At 38.4% G+C, this 27,967-nt stretch overlaps 1 protein-coding gene across 3 annotated transcripts; it reads left to right on the top strand.

Annotated features, from left to right (window-relative positions):
* Positions 1-363: 363 nt before the first annotated feature.
* On the top strand, positions 364-27,088 carry PRKAR1A (protein kinase cAMP-dependent type I regulatory subunit alpha). 3 transcript variants are annotated; one of them, XM_036754424.1, is made up of 11 exons: positions 364-916; positions 5,934-6,116; positions 12,143-12,313; positions 13,243-13,334; positions 14,063-14,124; positions 15,934-15,980; positions 16,456-16,614; positions 16,926-16,986; positions 21,253-21,374; positions 22,103-22,184; positions 23,213-27,088. In XM_036754424.1, the coding sequence occupies exons 2-11, from the start codon at positions 5,943-5,945 to the stop codon at positions 23,383-23,385; spliced, it is 1,143 nt and encodes a 380-aa protein (XP_036610319.1). In that variant the 5' UTR covers positions 364-916; positions 5,934-5,942; the 3' UTR covers positions 23,386-27,088. The 3 variants fall into 3 exon arrangements, with proteins under 3 accessions (XP_036610319.1, XP_036610321.1, XP_036610320.1); XM_036754426.1 differs by having other exon boundaries at positions 571-654; XM_036754425.1 differs by lacking the exon at positions 364-916 and adding an exon at positions 1,164-1,324.
* The last annotated feature ends 879 nt before the right edge of the window (positions 27,089-27,967 follow it).

Genomic DNA, 27,967 nt, shown 5'->3' with positions numbered 1-27,967 from the left:
CAACTTAGAGGGAGGAAATTGGGCTAAGAGAAAAAGGCGAGGTAGTAAGACGTCAGAGGAGAGCACTGAGTTTGGAGTCACCAGTACTCGAAACCCGACTCCCAGGGTCCCTGAGTTGGAATTAGGACTATGATGCTTAGTCCCTAAAGAAAGGAGAGTCAGTCCCCTATCTTATTGGACCTCAGTTTCCCCCTCTGAAAAATGATGGGGCTGGACTAGATAGATGGTGTTTTAGTTGCAGAGAACAACTCAGCCTATCACCTAGTGCTGCCAAGAGCCTTCTGGGCAGGGAGCGGCCAGGTTAGGACGTGCCACTGCAGCTGCCAGACACTGCACCAATTGCCATGGCAGCAGAGCTTTGCCGCATCCACAGCCGCAGCCTCAGCCGCAGTAGCCGCAGTCCTTAAGCATCCGCCTGGGCCTTAGTAACAGCACGAAACCTTCCCCCCAGCCCCACCCCACACAGGGTCTGCAGAGAAGAGGGCGCAGCTGCAGAGGCGCCTCCCCACCCCCTCCTCTCCGCCCACGTGAGGTAGTCTGGGGCTAGGAAAGGGGGAGACAAGACAGACTAGTCAGAAGAGGCGGAGGAAAGGAGAGGAAGAGGACAAGGAAGGGGCTGCAGCAGAAGCGCCAGGAGGAGCCCGACGAGAAGAGGTGGAGCTCGGGGAGAAGAGGTGGAGCTCGGGGAGACCGAGACATAGACCGACAGACCGACCGACGGACGGACGGACGGAGAGAAAGAGGAAGACGGGGAGAAAAAGGGAGACCGAGGCAGACAGTCTAGCCTGAGAGACAGTCTGGACACATAGCGTCTAAAGCGAGACAAAGAGAAAAAGAGAGATAGAGAGAAAGAAAGCTATAGAAAAAGAACAATAGAGAAAGCAGAGCCAGAAGAGGAAAGATTGTGGACAAGCAGGTGAGAAGATCGGGGGTCGGGGGTCGGGAAAGACCCGAAAAAGAAGGGAGGGGGGGAAAGGGGGAGGAATGAGGGAAGGCTGCAGAGTAGGACAAGAGGAGAAAGGGGCCAAGGGTAGAAGGGTCCCTGGGGAGGGGGGTGGGGTTCGAAGGAGAAGGGGGGGAGGGGCGCTGGTTTCCCCTTTAAGGTTGCCCAGGGCAACCACCTTGACCAGACTGAGGCCCATTGACGTCAGTGATCGGGCGCTGATTGGTCGTGGCTGGTTAGTTTCCGGTGGGAGGGGGGCCTTTCAGCAGTCGAGATCACCTGAGAGCCGCCGAGGTGGAGGGGGGAGACGCAAAACGGGTTCAGGACGGCTCTCAGCCGCCCACTCCTGGGAGCTCTGAGCGTGAGGTTGCCAGCACCTCGGTAAGTGGAGCGTGTCCGGGGCCCGGCCTCGGTCGCGCTTCGCTGCCGGGCCGATCCGTTTGTTGCGGCTGGAGGGATCCAAGATGGCGCCTCGGGGAGCGCTCTGGGGAAGGGCCGCACCCACCCGTTCTCTCCCCTCCCCCTTCCCAGCCAGGCCTCCGGGGCCGCGCCTGCCCCCCGCCCCCCGCCCCGCTCTGCGGTATTCTGTAGCCATCCCCAACCAGCCGTGAAGCATTCACCTTCCGTTCCCTCCGCCCACCAAATCGCACCCCCTATCTCGGCTCGCGCGCGCCCTCCCCTTGCTCCTCCCATCCCCGAGCCCCCTCCTTTCTCATTCCTGCGATTCTCTCCCCTTTCTTCCGTTTCTGAAAGAGGAGCACCTGAATCTGATCCAGTAAAATAAAATATGTGAAAGTGGTCTGCGAACTTTAAAATGCTGCACACATAACAATACCTTTCAGGGTGGTTGTGGGACTAAGGGGAGATACTTGTTAGAGCGCTTTGCAAACCTGCAAGCGATGCGTAAATGTTAGCTATTATTGCAATTACTTTTGTTACAAGCGTATGCTATTATTATTAGCTGTTACTCTATCCCGGATCCTAAAGAAGTCTTTTTGTTCCCGAAACTCCCATGACGGCATTTTGTTTTTACCCCTCCCCTCCCCCCCTTCTCCTTGTCATCTTCTGCACTTTCTTCCTTTTTTCCCCCTAATTGAACAGTATTTCCCTCCGAATTTTCCTTTGTTCTTCTTCACCTACTTCTAAACCAGGTTTTCACATCTCTGCTCCTCCCCTCCCCTCCCGTCATTCTCTTTCCCTCTACTGTTGCCTGCCAGCTAGTACTGGATGGTGATTTGGCCTCCTCTTTTCATTCTTTTACGGAGTTCCCTGTGGACATAAATGAAATGAAAGGCAGTATTCTCCTGTCCCTCAAAACCAAACCAAAAAACCCAAACTGATAAATGGTTAAATGGCTCAGCCAGCAGCCTTGATTCTCCTGCCATGGCGTAGTGGAGGAGTTGTAACTTAATTCTCTTTAATGTCTCTAATTATCTCCCCTGCCCCACATGAAAGTAGGAACACAATTTTTCCTTTTGGGAGTAATTTATTCTAATTTGGAGACGGAACAAAAGCACAGTTAGTTTTATACAGGAAAAATTGTAAGATACCACAATAGTTACAATGTAGCTTTTGTTCGATGGCTGCAAAATCATCAATTTACTTCTATTGTGCCCCTTCTCCCTCAGGCTGCTGGATATCTTAGCAATTAGCTCAGCCTTTGGTAGGCCTCCTTAGTAGGCATTGTTCTGAACCAGAAAGATTTCGTCAAAATAAGATGTTAAATCTTAGACAGACAACCATTTAAACTGAAGAGATATTGCCACTGAATTTCTAAATAAATGAAATATCTGACACAAGTAATAACATCCATAGGGCCATGGCAAATCGTAAAACAACCACCACCAAAACGCTTTAATTTTATGCTATTGTGGAAGATGCAAGAAGTTTGTCTTAACATGAGAACTTCCTTTCCAAACAATATATCCTAAGCTTGGCAAGGACATTTCTCTGTGTTAAAATGGAGACTAATAGAAAGCTGTTAGTCCCACCAGTCAGTTCTCTATACTGAGAATCACAAGACGGGGATGTTTAATTGCTGAGGGTTTGAAATGCAGTGTCTAGAATAATTTACCTGTTTAGGGGAGCTTTTGTGTTTTTGGAGTCTTAAAAATAAATTTCTGCGAACAGGTGATGGTGTATGTTTGGGTTATTCATGTGATTTTAAAATATTTTTTCCCATTCTCTTTTATTGTGGTTTTCTATTGGTTCATGTATTTGGTTCATTATTGAGGCCTCAGTTTCCTTATCAGTAAAACGAAGGTGTTGGCCTTGATCACTTCTGAGGTCCCTCTAATCTATGATCTTGTGTTTTAAAAACATTATGCCACTATTGTGATTTGACTCAGAAGAGTCAGGGTTGATATTTATAATTTAGTGTGTTATTATTATAGTGATAACTTTTGTCATATATACGAAATGATTTCAGACTTTGAAGAGTAAAAGATTTGATTTAACTCTGCACTTGCTGATTTTCATGGTTTTTTGACACGAAGAGTCACCTCCCCAGTACTTGTGAATAAGAGTGAAGCATTACTCCACATTGTTGAATGACCTGGAAAATAGGTAGTAGTGCAATCTAAGTGGATGCTACCTGTCTCTTTCTCTTTGTAGTAGCAGGTTACCATGTTTTATCAATTGTAGCAGCAAAGTGCTTTTAATGTTTCTAACTTGTGGACTGTCAGTTACCAAATTTTTCATTGCCAATTAATTAGGTTACATATTATTATTATTTGTTTTTAATATACAGCAATAATATTTATTAAGCATTTACCATTGTGAATAGTAAATAACACATAAATAACAATTCTTTTTGTTTTGTGTGATCATGCACATGGACTTCTTCACCTTGTCCAGGATCTTACAATTATTTTCTAAAAATAAAAGTTTATGATGAGAAGGCATGAGGGTTCTTTATCGTGGAGGTTGTCAAAACAAAAAGAGTGACAGTATAGGGGTTCAGAAGACCTTTTGAGTCAGTGTTTTTCCCATTATTTATTTTAAACCAGTCTCCACGCATTAGTTTTAGGAGGCTGATAATATAACCTTGTTGGAAAAACACTGCTTTTTCAATATAACCTTCAGTTGCATTTCAGTTTTTAGTTAAAGGGCTTGGGGGGAACATGGTTTGAGCTTGATGGATAAGCTTTTCTTCTGATATCTGTTCTGCAATTAAGAAGTGTGATGTATTTCAAATGAAAATATAGTTAATGATATTTTAGTTTTCCCTGTCTAATTAAAAAACTTTAATGACCAAGATTTATGTAACTAACAATTTGAAACAGTAATTTATTTTTATCCATCTCATTCCTGTGCCAAAGTAATTTGAGCCTGTTTCAAAAACTCTTTCAAGTGAACCTTTTAAAATATATGAACTTTAAGGCATATGATATAGTATAAGACTGCATGTACCAATTTAATTGGAACCTTTTTTAAGGATAATTAGAGTGTTTAGGCAGCATAGTGTAATGGAAAGAGTACTAGAAGATCCGGGTTCGAATCCTGCCTCTCTCACTTCTTGTGTGATCTTGGGCAAGTTACTTGACTCTTTTGACCTCAGTTTCCTCATTTGTAAAAAGGAGGTTAAACTGTATCATTAGTTCTCAAAGTATGGTCTATGGATCCCAAGAGTCCCTGAGACCCATTTAGGGGCCTGCAAGGACAAAATTTTTCATGATGATACTAAAATATTGAAATGCCCCCTCCCTCTTGCAACTACATATCAGTGTGAGGCCAGATTTTCTTTACATCAACCAGAGCAACAGATTGAAATGCAGAAGCAGATAGGAGAATCACCTGTCTTCTATTAAGTCAGACATTAAATAGTTTTTCAAAAATATATAAAACGATGCCACTCTTTTGTATACTTTTGTTTTGTTTTGGAAAATAGTCTTTCATATGAATGAAATTTAATGGTTTTATTATTATTTTAAATGAATTAATATTTTAAAAATTGATCAGTTTTGATTTGTTGTGAGGATCAAATAAATTAATGTATGTAAAAAGCTCAGTGCCTGGCACATAGTAGGCACTATATAAATGCATATTCCCTTCCCCTTTCTTATATGGTAAATATTGATGGATCTAACTGACAAACAAGCTCTTTGGGGTCCTTAATACTCTTGAGTGCAAAAGGGTCTTAAGACCAAAATGTTTGAGAACTGCTAAATTACGATAATTTTGAAAAAAAAATTTCCAGCTTTAAATCTGTGGTCTTAAGAATAACTAAGGAAAATTTTGATGGAACTGTGCTACTGAGGAAAATCTGATTATCAGTCAGGATTATTGATAGAAACTGATGTCACAAACAGGAAATTCTGAAATAAGATGGTTTCAGATCTTAGTATCTTTTGTTCCTTTTATAGTTTGTCAAAAAAAAAAAGACATGACAACTAGTAAGCCAAGTGCTGGTGCACCTAATATATTAGGAAATTCTTAACTAGATAGAATTAACATTATATCACAGAGGTTTAGAAGCACTCCTTTGTAATATTCTTGTTTTGCTGTATACTGGATATATCCCACACCATAAAGATGAGGTGGACTGAGTGAAACTCCTTCAAGGGGTTAACTTATCAGCAGTCTGAGGAATAACTGCTGAAAAATTCTAGGTCTGTACCTTAGCTTACTATATCCAAATGTTTACAGTAACCAGTATTGCCTTAGGAACTGGATTTGTTTCTTAATGGAAGAGTAGAGTTTAGCTACATCTTTAATTTCCTACCGCACCCCCCCCCCCCAGCCTTCTCCCAGAGGGAGGGGCATGGGGAAGGGGAAAATCAAAGATGAAGTTAAACAGTATTCCATTAAGAATCAAGTCTAGTTCTGAGGGCAGGATTCAGTTACTGAGAACAGCACTGAAGTCAGAAATACCTAATTATATGTTGTTCTATGAATCATTTGATTGAGATATTGAGCAGAATAGAAGCTTGGTTTTGCTTTTCTCTTTCTAAATAGTTTTTGCAAGTATACGTGTACATTTTTCTTTCAGCTAAAAGCAATGGCAACCAGCAGCGCCAGCAGCGAGGAGGAGCGGAGCCTCCGGGAGTGTGAGCTCTATGTCCAGAAGCATAATATCCAGGCACTCCTCAAGGATTCCATTGTACAGCTCTGTACTGTTCGGCCTGAGAGACCCATGGCATTCCTTAGGGAATACTTTGAGAGACTGGAGAAGGTAAAAAAACAAAACAAAACAAAATCTCACACACACACACACACAAATGTGGGAAGGTAACAATGAGATTTAAACACTTGCTAAATTTTAATTGTTAATCAAACTTACTAACTTATACCAGTTGGCAGGGTTAAGTCTTTATCAGTGAAAAGTCTAAAGTAATAGATTTTAAAATACAGTTAATTTCATCATTTTCAAATGCTTGTATAATAATCTAGGCTAACCAAAAATCTGAAAAGACAGTTCCTCCTATCTGTATTAAGAAATGGTAAGTATGGTATATAATTAGCTAATTCCATAGTTATATTCAATGGGTATATCAAAAGTTCTCCACAATGGGATTTTTCTTAAGTAGCTTAAATGTTTCCCACAAAAATCTGGTCTATTCCATTCTATACCTCATATTTATAGAAATATAATTAATTGAGGAGCTCCTTTTCTTTTATCATTAGGACCAATGTAAATTTTAGCCTGGCCTGTGGCTGAATTACAAAAATTCCGTAATTGAATAATTTGTTTTTATATATGATGGATTGAGGTTACTCATTCTAAAGGGAGTGCATCTTTCAAGGGAGCCCCAGTTTTCACCTTTTTTTGGTCATGTCTTTTGTACCTTTATTCGTATAAAGAAAATTAATCCAGTTTTTCCTTTTCCGAAAGTGATCTAGGGACATCTGCTGACTGTTTTTTGGTTGTCTGGAATTTTTGTATTTGCCCTGTGATTCATGTGGAGCACATTTTTCTATACTAAATGTTTTCTTCTCTATTAAGGATAAACCTTCTTAAGGATTGATGAATGAAAGAACCGAGATCTCATGTACATCCCTGTCCCGAATGGCTTATTTAAAGTTGTGGGGCTGTTTGACCAGATCATCTCTCTAGAAGGAGGGATTCTTTTATTTTTTGGAGGGCGGAAGGCAGGGAAATTGGGGTTGTGACTTGCCCAAGGTCACACAGCTAGTAAGTCTGTCAGGTGTCTCAGGCCAGATTTGAACTCAGGTCTTCCTGGCTCCAGGACCAGTGCTCTACTCACTGTGCTACCTAGCTGCTCCTAGAAGGAGGGATTCTTAATCTTTTTTGTATTACCTTTGTACCCTTTGGCATTCTGGAGAAGCCTTGGTCCCCTCTCAGACTGTTTTTAAATGCCTTAAAATAAAATACCTAGCATTACAAAGGGAAATCAATCACACTGAGATATAAATATCAAAAAAGAAAAGTTTACAGACCCAGGTTAAGAACCCCAGCTCTAGAACCTTTCCAATTGTTTCTTTGGATGGATAGAAAAGTTAGCTCAGGAACCACATTGAAATTTTGAGTTGGAGTCCTGATTATAAACAATGAATAATTTTAAAACCTTAAAATTAAAAAAAAAACTAGAATAAGGTAGAATATCATATTCTTTGAGAAGCACTGTTATGTAGTAGGTGGAAGGCTGGCTTTGGAGTCAAGACGTGGGTTCACATCTTGCCCGTGAAACATACTAGCTATGTGAGTTTAGTCAAATTACTTAAATCCTAAGTTCTAGGTAGTTTTCTAAGACAGGATGAATATGAATATGACATAGTTGTGTCAAAATAATGTCACTGGTATTAAAGTTTAGAATGAATAGAGGCTGGCAAGGAGAGCGAAGGACATTTTTTTTAGCTGTATTGAGACAAAAAGGATCAAAGAAATAATTGAGCTTCAGTATAGAAAAGATGGTAATTGAAAACGGTGAAGGCAGAGCTGCTTTACTCTTATTTTGCCCTTTTCTTTTTGAAGATAATGACTTGCACTGGAGATGACAGGACAAAATGTTCTCTCAGGGAATTGATACCCAAGAGAGGTAAAGAGATAGTGAGAGAGAACCTGTTTGCCTTGGATGATTTAAGTCGTCTGGCCTAAAGATACTAGATCCACAGGTATTGAAAGAACAGGCAAAAATTACCCACTTCCAGCAGTAGTATGTGAAATGTCAGGAGATGGAACCACACAACTGGAGAAGGGCATATGATACTTTTGTTTTCAAAAAGAAGGGAAGAGAAGAGTTTACAAACTCTAGGCCAGTGAACTTGACCTTGATTTCTGAGAAAATTAAAGAATAGGCCATTAAAGAGATGGTTGCCAAGCATCTAGAAAGAGATGAGGTGATTTCAAAGAGAGCCAGTGTGGTTTCATCAAGAACAGGTCATGCCAGACTAACCTCATTTCCTTTTTTGACAATATTATTAAACTAGTGAGTGAGGGGAATTCTTTGGCAATAGTTTATCCAGATTTTAGTAAAGCTTTTGATTAAGTTTCATATTAGTCTTTACAAGAAGAGGAGAGATGTGGACTAAATAGTAATAATGGATCTGTTCTGGTTTGATGTCTTGAGTAAAAGAACAGTTATTTATTGTTAACTTGGTAGTAGTACTCTGGTCATTTATCTGTGCTTGGCTGTATGAGGTTTTACATTTTTATTAGTTACTTGGATGAAGGCAGAAATGTTAGGCTCATCAAATTTGCAGGTACAACACTGATGGGGGATAGCTGACACAATGGATTATGGGGTCTACGTTCCTTGATAGGTTAGAGTACTGGAATGGATCTAATAATATCAACATTCTACAGAAATAAATGTCGAGTTTTATACTTGGTTATGAAAAAAGTTACTATCACAAATACAAGATGGAAGGAAGAATGGTTAGAACTAAGTTTGTCTGAAAAAAGATACAGGATTTTAGTAGACTGCAAGTTCAGAATCACAAAAATTTGTGGGTTGTACAGAACTCTCATTGACCATCTAGTCCAACAAAGTAATTAACCAATTACCAGAGTCATGTCTTCTGTTACCTTCCTAAGTGGTTGGTCATCCAGTCTTTGCTTGAGGACCTCCAAAGAGGGGGAACCCACCTTCTTTCAGGGCAGCCTGTTTCACTTGGGAAGGCTCTAGTTGTTAGGAAGTTTTTCTGACCTGAGGTCTAAATTGGTTTCTGTGTAACTTCTTCTCGTTGCTTCTGTTTTTGCCGTCTGGTACCAAATAGAACAAATCTAATTTCTCCTCTATGTGACAGCCCTTTCAGATACTTGAAAATGGTTGTCGTTTCCCCATCCCCCATATCTTTTCTTCTTCTTTCAACTAATCTTCATATGACAGAGACTCAAGGTCCTTCACCATCCTGCTTGTTTTCCACTGAATACTCTTCCAGCTTATCAATGTTCTTTTTAAACCTGGTGCCAGAACTGAGCACAATACTCCAGGTGAAGTATGACCAGGATAGAGTGTATTGGTCCTGTTAACCTCTCTATTCCCAGAAGCTCTGCCCCTCTTAATGCAGTCCCAAGATTGTGTTAGCATTTTGGTTGACACATCACACTGTTGACTCTTTGGTTTTTACTTCACTAAAACCCTTAAGATCTTTTTCAGAACATCTATCTAAGATACTTTTTCCCTGTTTTGTACTTAAGAAATTAATTTTTTTTGTACCCAAGTGTAAGACTATATGCCTATAGATTAGGGATTCTCAAGACCTGGGGTCCATGATTATATTTCAAGGGGTCTGTGAACTTGTATGGACAAAAAATTAAATCTTTATTTTCAAAAACCTCTAACTGAAATGTAGCATTTCCTTCAATTAATGACTGTAGGCATCAAATATTTTGGTAAGTGGTTCAAGGCTTCCTCAGACTGCCAAAGGGGTGCATGACACACAAAAAGTTAAGAACCTTTGCTATAGAATGTGGTGTGGTGGAGGAGGAGAAAGGGAAGAACGAGGACCTAACACAATTTGTTAATGTGTTGCTGCTGTTATAATGTGTTGCTAAACCAAGGTGGGAAGTAAAAACAAGTAATTAAAGTGATTTCTTTGTGAAGAATTGAGTTAATTTATTAGTTTCTGTAGGTCAGATTGTAACTTGTAATGTCCTTTATTAAAATGAAAGAGACTTTGTTAACAGACATTTTATGCAGACTGGGTTTGAATAAGCCTTATGTGGACCATTAACTGATTTTAATTAGCATTTCATCGTAATACAAATGACACTGCATTTTAGCTTATACCCTAGTGAGATGCATTAATCTGTATAGGTTGTTTTTAAAACAACATTTTTAAAATTGTTAATTTCTTTGGCTTAGTTTGCTTTTAGCATGAGATAATTATGGCCATAAAAATGTTAAGTTCATTTTTAACTTTGACCAACCTCAGTATTCTAACTCTTGATACTTTCTTTCCTTCTTGTGGTTTCAACTGCCACCTCTTTACAGGTGCCTCCTTAGTGCAAATGTTTAAGATTATTTTTACCTCTAATCTGCTACTTCTAACTTTTACCACTTCTGTGTGATACCACAGTTTTACCCTCTTTCCCTGTGATTGGAACCTTGGGATTACTTTTTGACTTCTCTCTCTCACCTTGTTATATCTGGTCATTTAGTAGGTCCTTTACTATGTCTGCAACATCTTTAGCATCTATCCCCTCCTTTATAGTCTCAGGGCTTCTACTTTTAGGTTGCCCCTAGAGCTACTGCAATAGTATCATAGCAGGTCTTCCTGACTTTCCTTTTTAACTCCTGTAAAAATTATTTATTTATTTATGTCTTTTCCTTCCACTGTGAATGTGAATGGACCAAAAAAAAAATCTTTATTTTCAATGAACAGTTTTAAAAAAGAGAAGACATAACACATACACGTAGTTCAGCAAAACAGATCCGACATTAGTGACATCCAAAAATGCGTTTCTCATTTTGCATTTTAAGTTCATCACCTATCTGTCAGGATGTTGGAATGGTTTTATCTTCAGTCCTCTATGGTAGTTTAATATGGTATTTCTAAAGGCTTTCAAAGATTATTTTTCTTTGTAACATTGTTGTCATTACATATGAATTGTTCACCTACTTCTGGTCATCTTGCTCTGTCAGTTCATAGACGTCTTAACCAGTTTCTTCTGAAATTGTCCATTTTTAAATTTCTTTGTGACATAGTCATGATTTGTTTAGCTATTCTTCAATAAGTAGGTACCCCCTTAGTTTCCAGTTTTGGGCTACTAAAGAGCTGCTATAAATTTTTTTGTACATATGGGTCTTTTCCCCCTTTTTTCTATCTCTTTGGGGGTATAGGCCCCCAAAGGAGGGGTATATGGTGAGGTAGTATGTAGTATAAAGTTCTATCTAGTATGTGCCTTGTACATAGAGTATATAATAACTTTTTGGGCATAGTTTCTAATTGCTTCCCAGAATGGCTGTAGCAGTTAATAACTCTACCAACAGTGCATTAGTGTGCCTGTTTTCCTGCAGACCCTCCAACACCTGTCATTTTTTTTTGTCATCTTCGCTTATCTGATAGGTGTGAGGTAGAACCTCAGAGTTGCCTTAATTTGTTTTTCTCTAATTATTAGTGATTTGTAGAATTTTTTTCATATAGTTGTTAATAACTTGGATTTCTTCATTTGAAAACTGCCTGTTTATATCCTTTTGACCATTGACCTGTTGGGGAATGGCTCTTGTTCTCATAAATTGTAGTATAGTAATTCTTGATTATATTGATGGTTGCTAATCAATAATAAAGCTTAAGTTATGTTCACTGTGCCCTGTTTAAGGTAGTAGGAAATGTGGGATATAGTTTTGCCTTTTTCTCTGCAGTGCTTAGCAGAGTACCTGACCCATAGTAGCTACATAAATGCTTGTTGATTGGTTAAAAAAAATTGTTAAAGTGAAAAATATTTTGTACCTCTTTGGTAAGTTTCAGTTATCTGAAAAATTCACCTAATGTCGAAACTTCCATTCTCATAAGATGCTACCTAATTACCTAATTGTCATTAGTAAAATTGATTAAAAGAAATTGGACTAGAAATACAACATCTATTTGAGAAAGAATACTGAATTTTAGGATTATTTCTTATGGAACTTCTCAATATCTGTTTTTTCCCCTCTGGACTTAACTCTTTTCCCCTCTTTAATAGTAATAGAGGAAAAGTAGGGTGATTTAAATAAAATCTTACTTTTCTACAATGGATGATCATGTGCCACGAACATATCTCTTTATCTTGCTTTTTTATTTTTTTTTCTCTAGGAGGAAACAAAACAGCTTCAGACTCTGCAGAAAGCAAGTGCCCATTCTGAATCAAGGGAAGAAGAAATTTCTCCTCCACCTCCCAATCCAGTGGTTAAGGGTCGGAGGCGAAGAGGGGCTATCAGTGCAGAAGTGTACACTGAGGAAGATGCTGCATCATATGTTAGAAAGGTAATTCTGCTCCGGTTTATGTGCAAGGCCATCCAAAGGATAGAGTTTACTCTGTCTCAGACCTTGAGACTAAGGACAGACTAGTAAATTAGGAAATCTCACTCCCCCCATGCTTTCCCGCCCCCCCCCCCCCCCAAACTGATCCCAAGGCCAATGAAATACCATTTGTTGAACCCACAATAATTATGTGCTGTCTATATACTATAACTACCTGTGGGGAATGGTTCATATTCAGAGGCCCACTTAAAAATTTGAGCAATGTTCTCAAGGCTCAAATAATAGTCATCTCATGATTGTTGATAAGCTGGAAAGTACTTTAGAGGGTGTCTAGTCCAACCTCTTCATTTTGCAGATGGGGACAGTGAGGCCCAGAAGGGTTAAGTGACTTGCAGAATGACACAGGTAGTAAATGACAGGCGAGATTTGAACCAGACCCTCTGATATGTTCCATGATTATTAACCCTTTCTCCTGAATCTGCCAACTTCCTTTCTCTCTATACTTCAGTCAATTATTTTACTTTCCCTGTAGGAACAGTAACATGTCTGCTTTTTAAAAAAATGATTTTTCCTTGCTCACAGATTCTTGACTATCAGCATCGTTAGCATTGCCAACTTTCAGAAAATAGTTAGCCTTCATCAGCTAGCTTGAGGCACATTTCTCACACACTTTCCTTGGACAAATTGTTTCATTTCTGAAGTTTAAACTGGAAATGAGCTTTGCCTGATTGTTAAATGGATTAATCATTAGTATTTGCCATTTATTGTGAGAATCACAATTGTTGGAAGACTATCATAGTAAATATTTGAAAGAGTAGCATTTCAGTGTTCATAAGTTAGTTTGGTATTGAGTTGGAATACAGATCTCACAATGTAAAACTTGCATGTTTTAACAGTTGTAACACTAGAACTTTAATTTTTTTTTTCCATAGGTTATTCCGAAAGATTACAAGACTATGGCTGCTTTAGCTAAAGCCATTGAGAAGAATGTCTTGTTCTCACATCTGGATGACAATGAGAGAAGGTAGGTTTTGGTTTGCCTTGCAGTTTTTGTGTTCAGTTTAAAATAACAAGTGTTTAATAAACACTTGCTACAATCCAGGTACTGTAAAGAGCTTACTTTCAGTTGTGGGGAGAAATAGCATGTACAAATACAAGTAAATACAAAGTAATTTTTGGAGTGGGGAGCACAGTTTTAATATGAAAGGCAGTTAACTAGCAATAGAAATGGAGTTCCAAAGGGTAAAATGGAAGAATAAGGAAAAGTAGGATAGAGATACTAAAGGAGGGATGAAACTGACTTTGACAGTAGGGAAGATAATCCATCTAGCTGCTAGTCCTACCTGACAAAGGTAGAAATTGGTAGTATCCAGGAACTAAACTGGCTATAAAGTGATAAGACATTTCTGAGGTAGTCTCAGCTAGGTCATTTCTGTTCTCAGACCTGCTGAATTGTTGAATAGATTATCTCCCCTGAGGTGTGTTTAGGAGAATGATGCCCAGAGAGGCCTTTTTTTTTTCCGCATTCGTATGATTTTGTCATTTCTTTTGATGAGTTGCCATAATTATTTTTTGTAGTTAAAATCTTAAGAAATGGAGCAAATGTTAATGTAGATACAACTTTTATCCGTTTGATGGCAGCCTAGGCTAAAGTATCTAGCAACTCTAATCTCCTTATTCAAGTTTGCATATCCTTAGATAGAAGCATATTTTGAAATATAACATAAGCAGAAGTACCTCTCTCCATTGCAGTGATATTTTTGATGCCATGTTCCCAGCCTCCTTTATTGCTGGAGAGACTGTAATTCAACAAGGTAAGGACTACCATTTCCATGACTTTTTTTTTAATCAAAAGAAAATAATCTAGTTCTTTTTTTGTTTTTACCATTCCACTTCCTTCTTGTATTTTTGCTGATTTTCCCATTTGAGTAACTAGTCAACAAACATTTATTAAGCACCTACCCTGTCCCATGATACAAAAACAAAAATGAAACAGTCCCTGCTCTCAAGAACCTTATACTTTTCTATTATTTTGGTGATTGACAACATGTATCTCTGTGTATATGTACACAAAATATTTAAAAGATAAATACAATTATTGAGAGCAGTGTAGTCTTAGAAGTTGGAGGGAAAAGCCTAAAGTAGGAGGTTGTTACTTGAGCTAAAGTTTGAGGGAAATTAGGTATTTTAAGAGGCATAAGGAGTGCTTTATGTCCTAAGGGACATTCTGTGCAAATGTATGTAGATGAGAAGTTGTGTGAAGAACATCAAGAAGGTCAGTTTGGCTTAACTACAGTGCATGAAGGGGATCCAGGTTCATTTGAAAAGCCAAGCAGAATCATGGAAGCCCAGAATTTGAGAGTTGAAGAATCCCCTACTATAATATACATGACAGATGATTGTCTGGTCTGATTTCTTCTTGAATTCCAAGGAGATGGAACCCCTCACCTCTCAGGGCAACCCATTTTATTTCTGGACAGCTCTTATTGTTAGGAAGCTTTTCTTGACAAGCTTACATTGGCCTCTTTGCAATTTCCACACGTTCCTGTTTCTGTCCTTTGAGTCAAAACAGAACACATCTAACCTTTCTTCTGTGTGACAGTCCTTCACATACTTAAAGACAATGTCATCTCCCCACCTAACCCTGAGTTTTCTTTTCAACTGATGAAATCATGAATTCAAGGGCCTTTACCATGCTGGTTATCCTCACAGAACACTCTCCAGATTAAGCCCTGGTGCCAGGACTGAGCATAGTACTCCAGATGAAATCTCACCAATTGAGTCAGTGGGAACTATTCTGGAATCTATGTCTTTCTTAATGCTGTCCAAGATGATGTTAGCTTTTTTTGGTTACCCTTATTGCAGTAGTCCAGGGAAGGATCTGATCTGGAATGATGGCCATGGAAGTGGAGAAAAGGGACTGAGTATGAGAAACATTACAGAGATAGAATCAACAAGACTTCCTGCCTGATTGGATGTGGAGGGTGAAGGAAAGTAAGGAATCTGAAGATGACTTGGAGCTTTTAATCTTGAGTGACTGGAAAGCTGGCAGTGTCCATGACACACATAGGGTATTAAAAAAGAGGGATGGTGGATTTGAGAAGGAAGGAACTCTGGTGTGGGCATGTTGAATTTGAGGTGCCTTTGGGACATCTAGTTTAAAATGTCCAATAGGCAGTGGGTAATGTGAGACGGGAGCTCTAGAGGCACTGGAGCTCGATATGTACATCTGGGAATCATCTGTGTAGAGATGCTAATTGAGCTCATGGGAACTAATGAGGTCACTGAGAGAGGGCATAAAGAGGAGAAGGGGGCCCTGCACAAGTTTTAGAGGGTATTGACACAGGGGCAGGCTTATCAAGAACGGTGCGGCAAAGGACACTTAAGAAGGAGCTATCAAACAGGTAGGAGAAAAACCAAGAAGGGAGAGAGTGTTCAACAGTGTCACAGGTTTCAGAGGTCAAGAAAAATGAGTCAATTTGTGCCTCCTAAGGACTTTTCTCAAAGGACCAATGTCTCTACCATTTGACACACTACAGTTTTCCCATTCATGAATTTTTTTTTATGTAAGTCATAAATAGGCTTTTGTCTGAAAAGGTTTTTAATACAGTCTTCTCTTTTAGGTGATGAAGGAGATAACTTCTATGTGATTGATCAAGGAGAGATGGATGTAAGATATAACAATATTTTGATCATTTTTAAGTTGCAGATAGAAAATGCTATTGCTGATGTCCAAAGAAATAAATATTTTGTTCCTTCTGTCTCAGAAGTCAGTAAAAATGGTGTTCATTCATACCCTTTTCTAAATAGTTTGCTGAACTAGGTAAGCTTTTTGGAGAATTGGGTGGAGGTGCCCATAATTTCTGTTTTGGGATTAAATACTGGTTCTGGATTCCTTTCTAGGTTAATTTTCTTTGTTCTCCTTCCCTGCCCCTGTATATGGTCCTTATTAGAAAAATAAAAGCTAACCATACTCAGTGCAAGCTACAAATGTGGTTTTCTTTCCTCTGATTTCTAAACATTTGTGTATTTGCTATCCTGAAATAAAAGTACAGGATCTCAAATCTTCGAAGGTAGCTGATTTTAGTTCTCTCTCTATACACATTTCTCCAGAAACAATACAGTCATGTCTTTTGGCTTTTTAGGTCTATGTCAACAATGAATGGGCAACCAGTGTTGGAGAAGGAGGGAGCTTTGGAGAACTTGCCTTGATTTATGGAACTCCTAGAGCAGCAACTGTCAAAGCAAAGACAAATGTGAAATTATGGGGCATTGACCGAGACAGCTATAGGAGAATCCTTATGGTAAGAAATCAGCTAGAGTACTCATTTGTTTGCAATTTCACCATATGGTAGTGTTAGGAAATTTCTTGTGTCCACGTAAGATCTGGATACTTTTGTCCCCTGCCACTTGTTTATAGAGCTATGTGTAGGAGATCTTTGCAGTTATCTAGATGTTTCCAAGAAGCCTTAACAGACTGTTCAGTATTCAATACATTTTTTAAAATGACTTACTGAATTATTTTCCTTCATGAAGCTTCATTTTTATTTTTTTTTACAGCACTGAGTAGCAATTAAACACACATTGAAATTCAGTTTCTCTTTTCTTTTTGTAGGGAAGCACATTGAGAAAGCGGAAGATGTATGAAGAATTCCTCAGCAAAGTTTCTATTTTAGGTGAGTTGGTGGCCCATGAATATTGAAATTATTTTACTGAACTGTTAATGATACTTTAGTATAAAGTACAAGAGTATAAACATTTTGCTGTTGCCATAATTATCGTTGGCACTTTCATCTTGAGTGCTTCATAAACATCCCTTTACTAATTATTGTGACATGTGGAGTTTCCACATCATAGAGGTCTTTGACTTAATCAGTGACTTTACAATTCACCAGTTTTCTTTCTAGCAATTATTTGGTTTTTTTATTTTTTAACATTTTTTTTAAGGTTTTGAGTTCCAAATTCTCTCTCTCCCTCCCTCCCTCTCCTTACCCCTCTCTGAGATGGTAAGCAATCAGATATAGGTTATACATGTGCAATTATGTAAAACATTTCCATTAGTCCTTTTGTACAAAAAGAGTCGAATAAATGAAAAAAAAAAGAAAGTGAAAAATAGCATGCTTCAGTCTGTATTCAAACAATATCAGTTCTTTCTCTGGAGGCAGATAGTATGCTTCGTCATTAGTTCTTTGGGGTTGTCTTGGATCATTGTATTGCTGAAATAACGAAGTCATTCACACTTCTTCATCCAACAGTATTGCTGTTACTGTGTGTAATTTTCTCCTGCTTCTATTCACTTAACTATGCATCAGTTCGTGTAAGTCTTCGCAGATTATTCTGAAATTATCCTGCTTGTCATTTCTTATAGCGCAATAATATTCCATTACAATCGTATACCATAGCTTGTTTATCCATTCCTCAATTGATGGGCATCCCTTCAATTTCCAATTCTTAGCCCACAAAAAGACCAGCATTTATTTGTTAAGCACAATGTCAGTTGTGTAAGGCAGCGGTGGAAGTCTGAAATTTGCATAAGACATGCTCACTGTCTTTGTAGAGTTTATAGTTTAGTGGTGATATAGGACATGAACACTGGTAATTATAAGATGTATGTGAAGTGCAAGGTTGAAGGTTGTTTTGGCTGGACATGAATCTTGGAAGACATTTGAGTTGGGCTTATTTGGGATGGATGGGAATTCAGCAGATTGAACATATTGCCATATAGTAGAAATAATGTTGAGTTTAGCATCAAGCGACTATGCCCTTCATTCATATCCCTCCTTTGACACTATCTCTGTGACTTTGGGCAAGTCACTTAACCTTTCAGGGCCTCTGTTCCTCATCTGTATAGGGAAGGGATTAGATTAGATGGCTTCTAAGGGCCTTTACAATTCTGAATCTTTAATTCTATGACATGTGGTCATTAGGCTCTTATGAGATTGCAAGCATTGGGAGCAGCCTGAGCAAAGGAATAGAAGTGGGAAGGCACAGGACATTTTTTGGAGGTCACAGACTGCTTGGTAAGGAGTTAGTTACATGAAATCATGCTGGAAGGGTAGGGTGGTACTAGATTATAGAGGGCTTTAAATGTTGAGCAGTAACTTGAACTTCACACATCTATTGATAGGGAGTTACTGAAGATTTTTGAGCAGACAAGTATCATTACTGAATTTATGCATAAGAAATTCTGGCAGCAGAATAAATGATCAGTTTTGATGCAAGATCATGGAGGCAGAAGGACTTTTTTAGGAGGCTGTGACAGGATGGGTGATAGTAATAATGAAGGCTTATACCGAAGGTGGTAACATTGGGAATAGAAGATAAACTAGATGTATATTTCTAAAATAGAATCAGTGAGCTTTCAAACTGATTAGATATAAGCAGTTAAGGAGAGTAGAAAATCAATGATAACTCTGAGGTTATTATCTTGGGAAGTTGGTACAGAAATATTGGTTAGTAGTTGGAAGAAGTGTTTGTGGGAGAAAAGAGAAGCTTGCTTTTGGACATAGTGAATTTGAGGTGCTGGTGGGACATCGAGGTAGGAAAGTAGGGAGCTCAGTAGAGAAGTGAAAATGAATGAGAGAAAAATGGTAGAGGAGAGAGGGAGGAACATGGACAGGCAGATTGACTGTTTTGCATGTAGTAGATGAAACAAGTGTGAATGAGCTTGCCAAGGAAAGAATATAAAAAAGGAGGAGGTCCACAGACATGTTCTTGAGGGATATCCATAATGGTTAGTGAAGGAATGAACAGAGATCTAAGAGAGAAAAGCTGGGAGAGTATATCGTTGGAAGGGGTACACAACAATGTTAAAAGCTGAAGAAAAGTCAAGGAGGATGTTTTGTAAGGAGGTCTCCTCAGTAGGAAGTCATTGACTACCTTTGAGACAGTAGTTGTGAATAGAAGATTGAAACTGAATTATAAGGTATTGAGAAGACTGTGGATGGTGAAGTGAAGGTGAAACATGATGTATACATGACATTTTCAATAACATCATAGCTTGAGTGAACCCTATAGCTTCACAGTATCCCGTTCCCTTCTTTTCCATGACAGCTGAGGGCATATTTATCAGTCCCTTCTCTCTTTGCTCTTAGGTGTGAAAACTTGTGTGAAAGAAGCTGTCTTGGGGCAGATAGGTGGTGCAGTTAGTAGAGCACCGGCCCTGGAGTTAGGAGGACCTGAGTTCAAATCTGGCGTCAGATACTTGGCACACTTACTAGCTATGTGACCTCGGGCAAGTCGCTTAACCCCAATTACCCTACCTTTCCCCCCCGAAGAAAAAAAGAAAGAAGCTATCTTTATCTTACCATTCCACTATACCAGGCATACCACAGAGTAAATGTCGCCTGTGATGTTCATCACAGAACACCCTTGGGAGAGAAAGAGACTTCCAGCTATAGCTTTCTAGACCATTTTGCTGTCCTTTTTCATTTGGTTCAGTCTGCTTTTCTGCTCTTGACTGTGCTTTTGTTAGCTGTCAGATATGAGGGACAATCATAAATCAAAAAATACTTTGTTTATTGGTTTCTTTCCTGTTAGAACACTCGTGATTCATTCTTTTGGTTCTGAAGAAACACTTGTGGAAAGAATTACAAAAACTTACAGTAAGATATATGTGCCTATCAGTAAGATTTAATTAAAGTCTTAAAACAATCCTTCTGAAACAACTTCCCCCCTTTTTTTTTAACCTTGAAGGTAGGAATCAGATTAGTAAGGGACAGAGCCTGTGAAGAAATGATGATCAAAGGAATCATTTTATTCTTGAATTTATCTCCGCCATCCTCCTCCGTCATTATAGTTTTGCAATGAGACTTGGAGGGAAATTTTGACATGGAGTTTAGTTGTGAGAGATGATTAGATTATGTGTCTTAAAGACAATCCAATAGATGGATGATGGCACAGCATGGGGTGGAGAGGAAGATTCTGAGTCAGGGATTAATATTGAGAGATTTTGGAGAGAGACTTAGAGTTTGATGGAGTACAGCAGCAAGTGTGGTAAACTTCTTAGCTAGAAATAAAGACCCCAGGGAGGGTAGTTTGTGGTAGGTTGTGGAAGAAACCTGATGACATTTTAAATGTGCTATCTCTACAACTCAGAAAGGTGACAGAAAAAAACCTAAAGTCCCCAAAGTAGTAGGGACTGAGCTGGTTTAATTGTCTTTTGGGGCTTCTCCTTCTTTTTTAAAAAAAATTTTTTTTTGAGGTGGGAAGGCAGGGCAATTGGAGTTAAGTGACTTGCCCAAGGTCACACAGCTAGTAAGGTGTGTCCAAGGTCGGATTTGAACTCAGGCCCTCCTGACTCCAAGGCTGGTGCTCTACTTACTGTGCTACCTAGCTGCCCCACTTTTCCCTCTTTTGACATTAGGTGTTTCATAATTATTCTTGATTGCAATTTTTGAAGCTTTTCATCTTGCTGTGGTAGTCTGTTATTAAGGGTCCAAGTACAGGACAATATTTATTTCAAATGATACATTTACTATTTAAGAAGATTAATTGAGGTTTCAGCCTCTGAAATGGCTAAATTGAAATGTAGAATAAAGCAAATTAGTAAGAAACAAATGGATGTGAATCCAAGCTATGTACTTAAGATACATGGATATGAAAATAGTTGTTGCACGCAGTTCTTCACAGGGGAATTGGCAAAATTTGGATCATACTTTGTCATCGATATTTTACAATGAATTGAGTCTGTGAAATAATTTGTAATGACACTATCTTTTTGGGTCCTTTGCTCATTAGTATGATCTTTCCCAGCTGAATTGCACAGCTGCTTTTAAGTGAAGCCTTTTAGATGTACCTGAAGTTAGTTTTGGGCAAGTAAGTTCCTGAAGTGAAGGTTGAAGGGCCAAGGATACCTCATGATTGGATGAGGCCACCCTCATGGCAGTGGGCAGAGAAACATCACCAAATAATAATAAAACCTTTTTCATTTGGTCTTCCAGAGTCGCTGGACAAATGGGAGCGTCTCACAGTGGCTGATGCATTGGAACCCGTTCAGTTTGAAGATGGGCAGAAGATTGTAGTGCAAGGAGAACCTGGAGATGAGTTCTTCATTATCTTAGAGGTGAGTAAAGGTCACATACAGATGGCAGGAAAAGAAGCTACGCTTCGTATTTTTACAAATACTTAGACGAGGAAGATAACACATGAGAAATCAAGAGCCATTGGTCTTCATGGAGTTTAAGTTCTGAAGATACCTGCTGGTCTGTCAAAGCTATCTAATACCTTTTGGGGCTGCTTTGTTTGGTACCCTGGCTAAAAGCTGTTGCTTAGATGAATTCAGCTGCTGAGACAGAAATGTAATCAGGGCACTCCCTAGACAGTGAAGTAAGAGCTAAGCTCTCAGACCTACCCAGATGAATTGTTGTCATGCTAGCTAAACAGAGGTGTGTCATTGAACATATTTTGTGAATAAACTAATGAATACACTTATATTAGTACTGTTTGAGTGGCAAGTCATTATAACGAAGAAATAGATTTCAGGATATTTTCTAGATTTCATTTATATATTAATGAAATTGTGAAGAAAAGGAACACAGCACTTAGATCCAGGGGATTTGTAGAAACCCCTAGATCACTGTGTTATAGGTTGCTGGAAGCAACACAGCCATAAGAGGGCAGTAAAGGTACTTGTTAAGTAATTGAAAAAACTCATGATTTTTCACATGAAGAACTAGTAGATTTGAAATCGTCAGAGAATATATTTTGCTGAGATGCTGAAATTGCACAAAAAGGTTAAAAGATATTGGCAGTTGTAATCTTGATAAAAATGTTGTGCTGGTTTTATTGTAGGGTTCTGCTGCTGTGCTTCAGCGTAGGTCGGAGAATGAAGAATTTGTTGAAGTAGGAAGATTGGGGCCCTCTGATTACTTTGGTATGTGATTAGTTCATAATCTTTCTGTACTTCACCTTTCCATGAGAAGCTGTAACCTTCTATTAGGGCTTTTCTTCTCTTATGCCTCCAAGAGGAGCAACTTTTGCTACAGATTTTCTTGACTTTTCAGGAAAACAGGAGCAAGACTTGAGGGTTCTTGTTCTAGACCACTTTGGTAAATAAGTTACAGAGCAAGAACTTAAAATCAGTTGTCTGATACTGGAATATTGTTGCCTTCTGTTTCCTTTTTTTAAGCTCTAATTAATAAGTGATTGAAATATGTTCATTAGTAGCTAGGTGGTGCAGTGGATAGAGTGCTAGACTTGGAGTAAGGAAGACCTAAGTGCAAATGTAGCCATAGACACTTCCTAGATATGTGACTCTGGGTAAGTCACTCTGTTTGTCCTCAGTTTCCTCAGCTGTAAAATGTGGATAATATTAGCATCTATCTCACAGGTTTGTTATGAGGATCAAATGAGATAATATTTGTATAAGAAACCCTTAGCACAGTTCCTGGCACACTGTAATGCACTATATAAATGCTTATTATCTCCATTCCTCCTTCTAATTGTTCTGTTTCTTGCTATAATCAGCAGAGAGGCTGGATGAATACCTGGCTTTGGAGCCAGGAAGACCAGGGTTTAAGACCCACCTCTAACACATGCTACCTCTGTGATTCTGAGCACTAACACTAAAAATTGCAGAGAACATTCTGATCTTCATTGTTAGAGGAAGTTTCTCACTGGGAACTCCCTAGACTAATGAAATCATAGGTTCATCCCTATTCCTAGTTTAGCAGTAATGTCCTAGGATAGGAATTCTTATCATGCATTCTTTCTCAGAATGTTTTTAAATATGTAAAATACATAGAACTTATGAAGGAAACCAAATATATTGAAATGTAGTTATCAAAATCTTCAAAGAACAAGTTCACAGACTCCAGTTTAAGAACTCTTGGCCTAGGAGAATGCCGATATGCAAAGTGGTTGATGTCAGCCTGCTCTTATTTTCTCTTTTCTTCCCTCCAGGTGAAATCGCACTTTTGATGAATCGTCCACGAGCTGCCACAGTGGTTGCTCGTGGCCCCTTGAAATGCGTTAAACTGGACCGACCTCGATTTGAACGTGTTCTCGGTCCTTGCTCAGACATCCTCAAACGCAACATCCAGCAGTACAACAGCTTTGTATCACTGTCTGTCTGAAATGTGGCTCCCTCTGCTTGAGCCCATGCTTCACCCAGTCCTTTTCCTCGTTTGCAGCACCACATGGCCATTGTCATTGTGGCTTCCTGTCTGTTTATTTTAAAAAAGGAGAAAAAAGTTGCTTTCATTGCACCATTTTTAATTTGGAGCATTAGTTGAAGTGCTCTGTGTCCAGTTAAATAAATAGAGTTATATGGAGATTTTGCTGTTACTGCTTCTCTTTGTGCAGTGTTAGTGTCCAACTTTTGGCAGTCAGTGCCATGCTTTTTGGTGAGGGTAGATCCCAACACCAAATGAATTGCCATAGAGTAAGAATATAACAGTGGAAAAATTTTAAAAAATGAAACATACTTTTCCAGCTATTGTAAGCATATTTTAGACTGTGGTCATAATCTGCTGTTTTTTGTTAAAAAACAAATGACTCCTTAAAAGCTTCTCTAAAGTTTAAAAAATGCATGGGTACTCTAATTCTCAGTGCAGTGGAGAGGCATTTGCTTATAGTCAAATGGTAGTTTAGAGATGGTAGGAAAGCCTAATGTCTGCTGGTTTTCAAATGACTTCATATGTTTGATTTCTTCTTAAAAACCTCCAGATTTTTTGGTTGTCATGCTTAATTGCTTCTGTTCACACTAGATACTGATGTAACTCCCCTAATTTATAGAAAAAGCACTTCTGCTTGACATGTTTCTAGCTGCCATCAGCAAATTTTCAGCCCAATTCTAAATCTTTGAAGCAAAAAAGTGGACTAATGTTTAACTACATTTGTCCAGTGATTCATAAATTGTAGAATGAATCCTCTGTTTACCCAGTTAGTGCCAAATATTAAATGTCAGTAATTAGACTCAGTAAAAGAATTTGAGGTAGATATTCTTTCTGTTCTTGTAGCTTTTGCTTCTTGCATATTCTTCATTTGACTTCTGCATAAGGTTCTCTGCCTGATTTCAGGAGATGGGTTTGACTGGGAATGTATACATGTGGAAAACCTGTCACCATGGATTAATGGAGGTGCTGTGGCTAATGTGGGAATTGTGAGGTGGATCAAGTGTGGTGTCAGGTACCTTTTACTGTCCCTAGAAATGCATATGATTTAATTGTTTTCTTCTATGTTAACCAGAAGTAATGCTAGGTTGGGAGTGTGTGTGTGTTTGTTTATGTAAAATGCCATGTCAGGCTTCCTTTCCCTTTCAATCTGAAGTTCTATGACAACTTTTATTTTACGCAAAACTTTTCTGAGTCTTTAATATATTTCAATATTTACCAGCTTTGTTTTACATTATTCCAAATAGGTCAGTGATTCTCAGCAGTTTTTTTTTTTTAAAAACAAAATTACACAGTTTCATATGTAAGCAATTTTAAGGTTTCGTTTTCATTGTAATCTTATAGAGGGAAGTTGAACCTGGGAGTGAGAGCAAGCATTTTTGTGTTTGTTATGCAACAGGCTTTAATAATGCTTTCTGCCTTTTCATGGGTATTTACCTTGGTCATGGTACATTTTGTTCAAAGATTTAAGTGGTTTTCAGACTGTTGGTTGTAAAATTTATTCCTGAGGCTTGAGCCTTGGGAAAGTAAAAAGTCACCGTATATAAATATTTCTGTTTTTCAAAAGAATGTCAAGTGAAGATTTCCAATACTTACCTTCATGTATGAATCTCTTTTTTTTCAATTTAAACAAATTTTTTTATCTGTTTCTAGGTTTTTCTTCTTACGTTAGTTACTGTTAAGACTGATCCTTATTAATGTGTCAGAAATGTACTTAAACGAGTTTAGAATGCCACAGAAATGCACACTTTCCAGTATATATTTGTATAGATCTATATACGTGTAGCTATACCTATTTAGATAAATATAATAATGCTTGCATCCTAATTGAGTTTCCCTGCTGAATCTTTTACTTGCAATTTTTACTCCTTTTGTAGCTTTGCCTAAAAGATAAGCTAAGTCTAGGTTAAATATTAATCAGTGCTAGCTTTACCATTCTGTGCAGTTTAAATATGTGTGAGAAACCACAGTTGGCATAGTTACTGTAGCTAACATTCAGGCCTTTAGAACTCATTTTTTAAAAGTTCCATTTAGCTACAGCCCTAGAAAGTAAACAGTAGATGACCAATGGACCATTTTTGTATTGTTATCTATCATAATCTGTATACTGTATATCCTAATATATTCTATTGCTTTTGTTAAAGATTGTCCTAATGGCAGATTAAGCAAATAAAAATGATTTAAATTACTAAATATAATCATCTTCCCCCTTCAATAATAATCTTTTATCCCAGCAAACAGTAATAATTATAATTAGAAGTTAATTAGGGGTAGGACTATGTTAATATACTAAGAAGAGTTTACTTTCAGAGAGACACATTTCAGTCTTTGCCAACCAAAGAATGGAAATTTGCTGTAAGAGAGTACTGTGCCTGTCAGTCTCGGACAGACTACATTAATCATAGCATCTTAAAGCTGGAAGGGACCTCCAGAGAAAAAACATTTGTTTCCACTCTGAAGGCAAAAAGTTAATACCTTTGAGCTTTTTTCTTAGACTTTATAGAAAAACAAGAACAACCAAACCAATAGTTTCTGAGTCAGCATATTAATTTGGTGTAAAGCTCGACATATTGCTTCTCTATATATTTGTCTTCACAACTAGCTTTGCTTCCAGTTAGTCACTCTTCAGATGTCTGACCATAGGCAGAAGGCTTCTAGCTTGTTAATATACACAGCAGTTCTTGTGAATGTATTTATCTATCCTCACATGTAATGGAACTTAAGACTAGTATATTCAGATGTTGTCAAAAAGATTTTTTTTTCATTTATGTTGCTTTCCAAGGCAAACAGCTTAAACATGTTCAGTATTGTTTTGGGGGCCATGGACAGAATAGATACAGCCAAAAGAGAATCCAACTCAACAGCAGTTCCTTTGGGTGGATCCCTAGTTACATGTGCCCTTTGCCAAAGCAGAGCACTAAAATGATAGCTCAAATTGGAGCTTTTCTTCTCCAGGGCAGAGTATGTGTCTTACTCCTTTTTGTATCCCCCATGGTGCCTTGCATATGGTAGGAGCTCAGTAAATATTTATCGAATTTTCACCAACATCATGTTGCTACAGTTTTTCTTGACATGATTTTGTGATTTTAAACTGAATTTTAAAAATACAAGCATTTTTACCCCAAACTGTAAATTCAGAGCTTAAAAGTGCTGTTTCTTCCCATTTTTCCCAGTATTGTATAATATGTAGAGAGTAGCCTCAGAGTCTGAAAGGCCTGGATTTAAGTCCCATCTCTGATAAATATTACCTATGTGCCCCTCAATAAGTCTTTACAACTACAAATTGCAGTGCAATTGCCCATTTGCATTGCTAGTGAGTTAGTTCCCTACAACAACAATGAAATCAGGTCTGGACCAAAAAAAAAAATTTCCCAGTGTATTTTTAGATGACTTAAAGTGACATCGAGGCATGCTTGCCTAGATAGCTCCTTATTACGCCCCCCAAAACTTGCGTCATATGAGCTGTTGGAGTCTGTAGACCTGAGGATAAAAACGGGATTTGAGTTTCTTTGTTCCTGCTCATTCACAGGATATTTTCCATGATAACCGCCTCTGATGTGCATGTATAGCTAAAATTGTTTTCTCGACTTCAGGTCTGTGACCTTATCCTTAGCCCATCCCAGAATGAAACCACCAATAAAGGCAACTCTATTCATCTTGCAAAGCAGTTCCTGTCTGTGCATTTTTTTAGTAGAAAGCTTTAAACAACTTTCTGAGGTAAAAAACAAAAAGCTACCACTACAGGGAGAACCTTACTGTTGTCACTATTTTTGTTCCTAAAGTTCATTTGAACTTAACAAGTTGTACCCTTCAACCCTATGTTTGGAGAAAGCTGAAACTAATTCTTATGCTTCCCCCTACACAGTCCTGTTTGATATTCAGTTTTTTGGCAGAAAGACCGTGAAGAAGGTTTTATTTAGAGAAGGAAATGTGTTAATTCACAGGAAGTTAAGCAGGAGTTTGTCAACGAGAAATCGCTCAAAATGCACATGTTGGAAGTTCTAAGATCGGCAGTTTTGGTTTTCTGGCATTTTTGACAAATGAAAGCAAAAGCCCACCTCTTTCCCTTTGAATTTTGGTCAGAAAGAATGTTGGAATATCAAGAATGAAGAAATGGAGCCAAATGTAAATTCTTAGTTCAACTTACCTTTTCCTATACTACTTCTTGTGCTTCTAGTTGGATTTTGTGAGTCCAAAGACAAAAGGTGGGGGGGATTTTAATTCAGGTTAGGGGAAAAAATCCTTCCCCTTTCTGAAAGCATTAAAATATTAAGTTATTAAGGTTATCGTCCTGCCTCTATTCTGCCCCATTTCTCTCCTTGTAGAGGCAACAAACTGCCTTTTGGTGCTTCAAAACTAGCCAAACTTGTGAATATTTGTGTATTTGTAGCAGTTAAGTGACTCATTTTAAGACTGTAATAGGGCTGTGCTAGTCTGAGGTTCTACCACTGTGACCCCTTAGCTGAAGAATAGCTTCCATCCCTTGAACCTGGACCTTTCCTGTACCTACTGTTTAGTATTTCTTCTGATTGACCTGTTTCCT

The sequence above is a fragment of the Trichosurus vulpecula genome, chromosome 4 (assembly GCF_011100635.1).
Source record: "Trichosurus vulpecula isolate mTriVul1 chromosome 4, mTriVul1.pri, whole genome shotgun sequence".
Classification (NCBI taxonomy): domain Eukaryota; kingdom Metazoa; phylum Chordata; class Mammalia; order Diprotodontia; family Phalangeridae; genus Trichosurus; species Trichosurus vulpecula.
The sequence above is the reverse complement of the archived record's forward strand: the minus strand, read 5'-3'. Positions and strand labels throughout refer to the sequence as shown.

What these genes read in the sequence shown, in the direction of transcription:
- PRKAR1A (XM_036754424.1), top strand. Translation starts at nt 5,943, where the DNA reads ATGGCAACCAGCAGCGCCAGCAGCGAGGAGGAGCGGAGCCTCCGGGAG. An exon ending in CTGGATGACAATGAGAGAAG is followed by an intron (nt 13,335 to 14,062) that starts GTAGGTTTTGGT and finishes TCTCCATTGCAG; the next exon opens with TGATATTTTTGATGCCATGT. An exon ending in CAGCAAAGTTTCTATTTTAG is followed by an intron (nt 16,987 to 21,252) that starts GTGAGTTGGTGG and finishes TTGGTCTTCCAG; the next exon opens with AGTCGCTGGACAAATGGGAG.